Source organism: Bombus vosnesenskii, unplaced genomic scaffold, assembly GCF_011952255.1.
Source record: "Bombus vosnesenskii isolate JDL3184/JDL3185 unplaced genomic scaffold, Bvos_JDL3184-5_v1.1 scf7180000013295, whole genome shotgun sequence".
NCBI classification, from domain to species: Eukaryota; Metazoa; Arthropoda; class Insecta; order Hymenoptera; family Apidae; genus Bombus; species Bombus vosnesenskii.
This window is the reverse complement of record NW_022882946.1, coordinates 1,970,005-1,980,328: the sequence shown is the minus strand read 5'-3', so window position 1 is coordinate 1,980,328 and position 10,324 is coordinate 1,970,005. Positions and strand designations below refer to the sequence as shown.

Sequence of the window (10,324 nt, the reverse complement as noted above, 5' to 3'; positions counted from 1 at the left end):
TAGAATTCTCATCTTTCAAATTCTTATTTCGATATATATTTTTAGATAGAATCATATACTTGTATTATTTCTAATTCAGTTCAATTACTACAATGTATATGCAATATATTACAATATGAAATATATATTTACTGCGTGACACATTGTAGCATACTGTATCAGAATGTGCGTATTTTTAACTATTATTGCACAACATATCGTCGAAAGGGAAGTGATATATTGTGATATATGTATGTAAATGATATATGTATGTATATTACAAACTACTGAGTCATAGTTTTCTTTACCATGAAGGAACTATTCAAAACTTAACAGAATATAATCTTTGTTAGGCGATTTCCACTGAAGAATTGTTCTGTCAGCGTGCGCCAGTGACAGAGACACGTATATTCATACATATAGAGATATCCATATAAGTAGAGCCTCAAGGAGAGATTGTTTAGTTTTAGTTTCTCGGTAACACCGTCCAGTCTCGAGTGTCTACTTGTACTAAAAAATGTACGTTATTGTGAACTGCTTCATAAGAAATTGCGGTTTCGTGATTTTACGTTAGAAGCGATTACTTGTCGATCACCATCGATTATCAAATTTTGTGAAAATCTTTGGAACACCAAAAGGTATTTCGAATGAAAAATATTTCTTACTTTAATATGTAAATAATCAAAGAACGAAAAGCTATTAAATGTAAATCGATTTCTGAATTTGCTTTAATTGTTCAATTATGTTATGGATCGTTCGATGTGCAGTTGTATAAGCCAAGTTTATAATAAATAATTTTAATCGGTCAACTGAAAGATAGTATCTCGGTAGAAGGAATCGATGAATCACCTACGAAATATTATAGGAATCACTATATTTTAGATATTTTAGACATTCTTTCGTATTACGTGGATTCTGTGCAATTTTGCACTTTCAAATGTCTCATAAATGAATAATAATCCTCAGTTGGTGGATGTGCTTTCAAGATAAAGTGAAGCAGGCAGCATGTTGGTCGACATCGAATGTGTCGATAAGATGCAAACAATCTCTCTTGATTTTTTATATCATGGCTATAAATCGTACAACACTTAACTACGACTTATGTTTTCTCGTTAGCATACATTTCAGTATATCTGCAATTCTTCTTCTTTAGATGTGCCTTTACTATATATGTAGCTAAGTTTTAGCAACAGATTTTAAGCAAAAATACATCTTAAGATTTTGAGGCTCCGAAAAGTGATTCATAAGAAAAGGAAAATGAATTTATTTTCGAAAAATATTCAATAGGAAGATTTATAGGAATGAAAAGAGACGGCTACATCCAGTAAAATGAAAACCACGAAAAAGAGGGAATCGTGTTCTTGTAATATATTATTTCAAAACACACATTCGCGGTTAAATTATAATTGCGTAAGGAATCGATTCAACTTTTTATACGATAACGTTTACGAATATTTTTATTATTAGGGAAGAAAGGGTAGACAGAGAATGCAGAAGCACCCTTTTGAAATACGTTTCAACAGCGGAATTTCTTTTTAAAAACTCGAATAACTTGGAAAAACTTTATATTTCACTAACTTTAGATAAACTTACTGGTGCATTAATAATTTTTCTTCCTAAAAATGTTACGGTCTACGAATTCTACTGAAAGTCTCGTGGCATGGAAGCGGTGATACTCTTTAAAAGTTACTTCAAATATTCAGCGTCGTAATATACAACGAATGTATCTGCTGTGGTTGCAACGTGGTATTGTGACATCTATTTTACTTTTAATCATTCAACGACAGTTCTATTTCGTTTCAACTCTGTCCCATTCCGTTTTCCACATTTATTTGATTTATCCTTCTCGTTTATTCGATTTATCATTTTCGTCATTCTATCAATCGTGCTCGTGTGATTTGTTCGATATAAATTTTCGATCGAACAGTATGTATAGAGGATACGTAAACATAAATTCAACGACGACATAGAATGCAGTTTTGCTGTCCTTTACGAACGGATTGGCCTACGATAAGTGGAATTTCGAGTATAATCAATGCATACGGTAATCGGGAAATAAAGCCAGGATTAATGTTATCTTCAAGTTCGATCATTTGTCCAAGCAACGCGATAATACAGCATTTACAATATCGTCCTTCGTTATCGCGATACACATAAAATTATCTGATTTTTGCTTCATGTTGGTCAGTATATCAATTAATAAATGTTAACGGATGAGTAGAACAGAGTAAAACTTGCTGTTACTTGTTAGGATATTTTGTACAATTAGACAAAAATGTTGTATTCAAATTATTGTCACAGATTAATTTCTTGATTGTTCGATTAATTATTTCTATCATGGAGTGAAAGTACCTGATTCGCCAATAAATTTCTACGCGTTAGATTTATTTAATGAACAACGAATATATCATTTTGTTTATTATCCTCTGCCAATGAATTAAATATCTTATTAGCCGAATCACTTCGAAATTTTTATCATTTTAATAACAAAATTTCGATAATATACGCGTGTTTTTACGTTCTTGAAATTATTTAACGGTTATTCATAGAAAACAATTTTCCAAATATAATATCCAGACAATTTACATTCGGATATTAGTAATACAATAAAATTCCAATAATTTCAAATATCGTAAATCTTGACGAAACTGTAATAATTCCTGCTGCATTGTGAAAGTAATCCGCGATCTAATATGTATATCAAAAAACAATTCTTTTACTAGAAACTTATAATATTCAACTTTCCTCTGCGTCATTTTCCTAGCAAATCTATCACATAAGTCATATACGGAAGATCTTACCTCTTCTTCGCAATTTAACGTTGTATCGGTAAGAAGTACCTTTAATCAACGCTCGATGCTTGATTATTCGTACTCTGTTACCATCGAGCCTCTTTAAAATTTTTCCACGATCAATTTCTCGTCACAATCGAGTTGCGATAGGAAAGGGTATCGTAGAATTCTATCTGAATGTTCCGCGAGTTCAAAGAATCGTATATACGTACATAGCCAATCGGCAGCACTTTATCTATCGAACATTTCTCCGTGTTGACCCGAAACGCGACGAAAACGTTTTTATCGCATTATCCGCAAGAAAGAGGTGAATTAGCCGAGACAATTAACAAAATGGGAAAGCTCTGGATGCCGCGGCAACATTTCTTAATCATATTTCAATTAAGAAGGTCGGAGGTGTACGTCAGCGCAGAAAATTCCATCGCGTTTCCTCTAGCGGCATCGAGACGCCGCCGGTAGCATCAGACGAAAATCTCCCGTTGTGGAGGAAAAGATTTTAACAAAACGTCAGTTACTCTAATAAATGTAACAGATTTTCGTCGAATTACGGTGAGATTTATTTTATCAATAAAATTCAACTGTTTCGCGATTGTTGTGCTAAGAAAGAAATTTGAAAAAGGACCATCTATTATATTAGGTTGTGTAATAAGTTCGATCGCCATCCGGTATTATTGGGTCGGCAACTAAGTGATTGCGGACTTTGCCATTAGGCGGTATTGACAAAATCCGCAATCTCTTAGTTGCCGACCCAATACATTGTAGCGAGTATGTTACGAGTATAAGACTGTGTCTCATAGTTATGAAACGATCCAAACCTTTGATTTCGTATATTTTATGGTTACCGTGATTACCATGTTTGATATAGTATTGAAAAACTATTTATTTAATAAAGTTTTCTCCACGAAAGAAAATTTGAGAACGCTCCTATAGTTTTGCATATTATGCAAATTTCGTGCATTTTTCTATCACTCAGTTCCCCATACCATTGTTAAGAATATATAGAATATCCGAAGTACCTATAATACCTGAGTTGTAGCGAACCTTATGTTCACTAGGTAGGATACATTTCTATTTACTAGTTGTATTTCTCTAGTTGTATTCGCGAAAATGTAAATGCACATAAACATTCGCAAACTATTAATAATTTGTGAATAACGAGAAGGAGAAGGATCAAGCAATTGAAAGAATTAAATATGTACTGATCACTAACCATGTATTCCAATACAAAAATTAAGATGCTTTTGGAAAAATAGTGCTGACCGATTTAATTCCAAACATCTTATTTATAAAATTATTTCTTTTATATGTTTCTTATCATTTTATCAGACCCTGTCACAAAAGTTTGTCGAGCACTCGACTTTAAAGATAACCCTCGACACTCATCTATTTAAATAGAGAAAAAATTACCCGCAATCGACCTTGATTGCGTATGTCTCGATCACGTGCAGGCTGCATTCACGTGCAACGTTCGAATCACTGTCGTTCGCATGACGGAATTACGGCGGACCCGATTTCTTCCAGCGACTGTCGCTCGTATAATGTTCCCTATCCTCTGCCGAAGAGAATACCCTGTGATCCACTTTCTTTGCAAACTGCCGTAAAGCTGCGTCTCCTGTGCACGGCACGGCGAACGTACAACGTATTTCGTATCGGGATATCGAGAAACAAAATGGAGAAAGGAGAAAGGGAGGCGGTAGGTGGTATCTTCGCGGCAACAAAGTTTTCGTACCTCCACGCGTATTTTTCTATCCAGCTTATATAACCTTATAGCCGAATGTTTCGCGGAGATTACCTGTCAGGATACGTATTACCCGCTGGAATGATTTTTCTCGAGGTATTTCGAACGGAGAAACGACGCGTTTCGGCGAATGCCTCTTAAATGCGTCCGTTTGTCTTGTTTCTATCTGCCATGTCCCTCACTTACGTAACACCTTCACGTCCGGCAGCTATCAACGTATGTATAAACAAACGCAGGCCAAATGTTAGTGTCCTGTGACACCACGTTAGTGTCACACGCAAATTAGCCTTTTACGTAGAGTTTGCGAACTTGACATTTTTTTTACCAAAGAAGCGTTAGTTACTGGTTAATGTTACTGGTAAATTTATGTTGATAACAAGATGTTAAATATTAGTATCAGTACTATACTTTACATGCATAAAAATTCATAGTCTGTTTTAATATTCGTAGTTTAATATAAGTTGTCTAAATATGTATATAGTTTGTTTATTTTTTAAACAAAAAGCAAATATGTTTACATAGAAGTTTATCGGAGGAAATATATATGTATTTGTCTGGAAGTGTTTTATAGTATTACAAATGTTATTATTAAAGAGATATTATAAAATGTTTCAAAGACTAATAAAATAAAGTAAATTGATAAGAAATTATCTAAAGAATAATGTGAAGATTATTTAGATATCGAGATTATGTGAAGATATTGATAAGATCCTTAAACAAAATGATAAATTAAAAACACATCAACTTGAATGCAGGGTTTGTGAGTAGACACGTGAATGTACAAATATTCCAAGAGCTACGTATTATCAATAAGATTCGATAACATGTGGAAGCAACATGTTATATATATAAACAAGCTGTAAGAATTGTGAATGCATTTATAGTTTTCAAGCAAACATGTCAACTACGCTCTCGCTGAGATCCAGCATTCTTCTTCTACTTGCAATGTGAGTACTTAATTTTCTATTCTTTAAGAAAATTTTTCCAATATTTATGTTAAGCAGAAACAAAGTTTTTAAGTGAAAATATATCAAATTTTGTTTAGTTCCAATTTTTATTTTTTAATCTTTCTTACGAATGACTATTCTCAAATTTTCCATTAATCAATGTTTTGATAATCAATCGTTCTATTAATCGATATTTTCATAATCCGTACTTTTAAACAGGCAATTTTATTTACCTTTTTCTCTGTTTTACACTTAGCTATGTTTCACAGAATTGACATTCAACATTTTTACGTTACTGAAGATTCAGTAAATAAATAAATTTTCCATTTAGAATCGTGACGATCGACTCTTCAACGATCGATTCAATACAGTTTTTCAAACGATCATTTTTTAAATGTTCCTTCTTTTTTAGCTCTGTATGTGCTGAAGATGCAGAAGATCAGGACAAATATTTGAAATTCCCGCCCAACTTCCTCTTTGGAGCTGCGACAGCTTCATATCAAATAGAAGGTGCCTGGAATGTGAGCGGTAGGTTGATCAAATTTTAATTCAGACTTCCAAATCTGTGAATTTTTCAAATAATTTTCCTTTCACGTTGGAAACGTAGATAAAGGAGAAAGTACTTGGGATCGATTCGTTCATGATGGTAGAGGCCGCGTTTACAACAACGACACGGGAGATATTGCTGCAAACTCTTATTATCAATACAAGGAGGATATTGCTATTCTGAAGAAGCTTGGGGTAAATATATCGTAATACGCTGCTAATAGCAGTGGTATTTTTATTTTTGCTCTTCATTTTTGTATAAATGCGTCGTTTACTATAGTCTCTAGAATGCTTATTCTACTCGCAGTCCTGTAGCTTTGAGTTGAACTGTTTCCTTCGATCCCTTGTATCTCTATTCGCATGTTCTATTAGTTAATAATATGTAATATTTTATAAAACTATTGGTGATATAATCGGTTAAATTTATTTCTTAGCTTAAGCGTGCAAAGTTGTTTTGATATATATCATAACATGTCACGAATAATGGGTTCATTCATATTATACAGTAGAATCAATATAATAATTGCTGTATACGTATACATAATAAAATTTTTTACTGTTTATTTATTTATAGGCACTTTGTATTCTGATCAGATCGAAAGCTTAAGTAGATAAGGAGTAATTTTATAACAATGTGCAACAAAATGGTAACTCTAGATTGCAATTAATTATACCGGATACGTGTTGTAATTGTTGAATATTATAGGAAAAGAATGAAACCTCCTCCTTTGGAATTATCCGCGAATTTGCTGTACGTAATTCACCCAACTTACACGGAATTACATATGTCAAAACGTCACTTCTAAGTTAAGGAGTTGCTCGAAACGTGCCAGTTGTTGCTCGATTTAAAAAGCTTCACTTTCGAGTGACACGTTTCAGTTTCCAGTATAATTTAACACATTTCTATACGACTCGAACTTTTCTACATTTAGCACAATAGAACTATCGTAATAAATTGAATAATCTAAATTAATGACATTGATTCTATCAAACTTGTATTGTAGCCTCTCACATAGTGTCCAATTTATTTCAATACTGCTTTGATTCGCGTTAAAATTCAGATCAATAGAACTCATAAATCTTCACGTAACTACGTATCCCTTTTACACAAATAAATCTCCTAACTTAGACTTTACTATTTTAACAACCCAATTAGGTCCATGGAAATCCAGAACCCATGTATTCGTGACTGTTACACTCATGAAATTCGGGATCGAAGTACCAGTCACCACTGATATTTGGTCATCAAAACTGCCGATATATGTAGATAGTAACAAAACCAGCTAATTTTCTTCTTACATTTCAACAGTTCAATTCGTACCGTTTCTCCGTGAGCTGGACACGAATCCTGCCGACGGGTTTCCCGAACAAAATCAGCAAGGATGGCGTCCAGTACTACCATGATGTGATCAACGAGCTCATAGCAAACAACATCGAACCAGTATTGACAATTTGCCATTGGGACCATCCGCAAGTTTTAGAAGAAATGGGAGGCTGGTTGAACGATGAAATGGTCGACTGGTTCGGCGATTACGCGAGAGTCGTATTCCGCGAATATGGATCGAAAGTGAAGAAATTCATCCCGATAAACGAGCCCATCGCTCTTTGTAAAAATGGCTACAGTCTTGGTATACACGCTCCTGGTAAAACTCTACATGGATTCGGCGAGTACTTGTGCATGCATAACGTGTTGAAATCGCACGCCAGAGCCTATAGGATCTACGAGAGTGAATTTAAGAAGAACTATGGGGGACAAGTTGGTGTTCTGATCAATTTAAGCGCCTATATGCCGAAAAATCCTGAGTCTGCCGATGCTGCGGAAACGTCTTTTCAATTCAACGTTGGTTGGAGCATGCACCCGATATACTCCAAGGAGGGCGATTATCCACTTATGATGAAAGAATTGGTGGCCAACAAGAGCGCAGAGCAAGGTTACATGAAATCTCGTCTACCCACGTTCGATGCAGAGTGGATCAAATATATAAAGTATTGAATTGTTTTATTCTTTTTGAGGCGAAATTGGAGTGTACGGTGAAACAAACATCTACTATCAGTAATTATGTCTAATATTATTTTTATTGCTACAGTGGAGCCTCAGACTTTATGGCTGTAAATCATTACACATCCAGGCTAGTTGCAACTGGTACTATGGGACGTGTACCATCCCAAGAAGATGACCAAGGAGTGATAGAGACTATCTATAGTTTCTGGAAATCGTCAGCTACTGACTGGTTGAAGGTATTCTGTTTACATTTGAGTCTTGAGTTTGCAACTTGAGTAGTTAAAAAAACGATCTTAATTTCTTTTGATAGAGAAAATAATAAAGAAGAAAAATAAATAAATAAAAAGAGTTTGAATGAATTATTAAAGAAAAGATTCTTAAGATTCGAACTTCATAATTGCGATTTTTTATCGTATTGTATATTATACGAGTTATGAAAGCAATAAAGATTGATCGAGAGTTACGAGAGAAAATTTAATTAGATGCGATTTAAACTTTTTAAATTCTACTGGAAAATTTTACTTGAAATTTTTCTTCGTCCTATATCCTTCATCCTATAGGGAAATGGAATATTTTAGAACTAATATTTTAACACTATGTTTTAATAACACTTTTTCTTTATACGAGATAATAGTTATATTCTTAGCAGAAAAATTACCAACAATTAATATAAATATGAATAATACACATAAAGTATTATGATTATTATGGTATTATGGAAATAGATAAATATATATAATTATATTTCTGTCGTAATAGGAGACGACATGTAATTTAGTAATTGTAAAAATTTCTTTGTGCAAATTAAGATAAATTTAATAAACAAACATACGTGTTTATTCATATGTTACTTATATGTCACGAAAATAATTAATGCATAAAACGCGTGTTACAGTAATTTTTTGTTACACGTTTCAGGTTGTACCTGAAGGTTTCCGATATGTCCTCCGTCAGTTGGCGACAAATTACGGCAACCCACCAATGTATATCACTGAAAACGGTGTTTCCGATCACGGAGCACTCAACGACGACGACAGAATCTTTTACTATCGCGAATACTTAAGACAGATGCTTCTCGCCATTCACGTTGATGGTGTGAACGTAAAAGGATATATGTTATGGTCGCTTCTGGATAATTTCGAATGGGACAGGGGATACAGGTAAGCGATCACGAAATTAACATGAGAGTACAGTGATTTTTTTACATCATAAAATAGTCTAGAACCGTAGATATAAAATTAACATCGTCAATTTATTCATTTTTTTTTAAATTAATTAATTATCAAAACACACGAAACACAGTAAATACAGATTTAAATAAAAGATACAGGTCTGCATATTAATATTTATCAATACAGAAGCCAAGTATCCTGAGCGATTTGCACTTTATATGTTGCAAAATATCTTTTTTGAGAAGTTACAGGATATTCATGCCAATGGAAACGACTAATAGTACGTATTATAATTTCTAGCGAACATTTTGGTATAGTCTCTGTCGACTTCAAAGATCCAAAGAGACCACGAATATTGAAGAAGTCTGCTTCCTGGTGGCAAAATGTTATAGCCGCTGGAAAAATTGATAGGAGCTGTTAAAATCTCTCTGCTCACCTTAAATCATATACGATTTATATTCGTAAGTATTGCGTACAAGATTCCGATCATTTTAATAAATTAATTTGTTCAGAATAATTTATAAGTTTTTATATGATGTTTTCACAGATTTATTCTCAGAAAAGTTTTCTTTTTGGTCAATATTTTTTATTCATTTTACATTAAAATCTTTCGAAACAATTTTATATCTTTGACTTCATTCATGTTTATTTTCTTCGGCTAGAAGTTTTAATAATTTATAAGCCAGCGCGGATAAAAATTCATCAGGGCAAATAAGTTTTCAATTTTAAAAATGTATAACATTAAAGAAGTATGGGTAAAAAGATGGGTAGAAGAGCAGAAAAAATTATCGTTTGTATATAACAACGTGATATGTATATAGAAAAATAATATTAAAACATGTAAAATTTTACCTTGATCTATAAGCGTTAAGTTCATTAATATTAAGTTAATCTGTTATCTTATGTTCGTAGTTTTGTTTCGAAATTTTCTTATTTGTATGAAAACGACTTACGATACTATACGATTTTTCCTTTTTTGTGCCATCAAATAACATTCTCGGCTTCACGAGGAAAAACTTCATTTAACGGACATTTATCCATGTTGCGTTTTATATCCTATCCATATTGGAAGTTCGAATCGGCCAAGGACGAGATAAAGCGCCGGCTACGAAGGCCTAGAGATAAGAGGTACCAATTCGACTTGTAGA

General features: G+C 33.3%; 1 protein-coding gene across 1 annotated transcript; it reads left to right on the top strand.

Moving 5' to 3' along the window:
* Positions 1–432: 432 nt before the first annotated feature.
* LOC117233446 (myrosinase 1) lies at positions 433–10,079 on the top strand. Its single transcript, XM_033493772.1, has 9 exons — positions 433–617; positions 5,394–5,456; positions 5,869–5,984; positions 6,064–6,197; positions 7,312–7,988; positions 8,090–8,240; positions 8,923–9,164; positions 9,477–9,637; positions 9,724–10,079. The coding sequence occupies exons 2-8, from the start codon at positions 5,407–5,409 to the stop codon at positions 9,595–9,597; spliced, it is 1,491 nt and encodes a 496-aa protein (XP_033349663.1). The 5' UTR covers positions 433–617; positions 5,394–5,406; the 3' UTR covers positions 9,598–9,637; positions 9,724–10,079.
* The last annotated feature ends 245 nt before the right edge of the window (positions 10,080–10,324 follow it).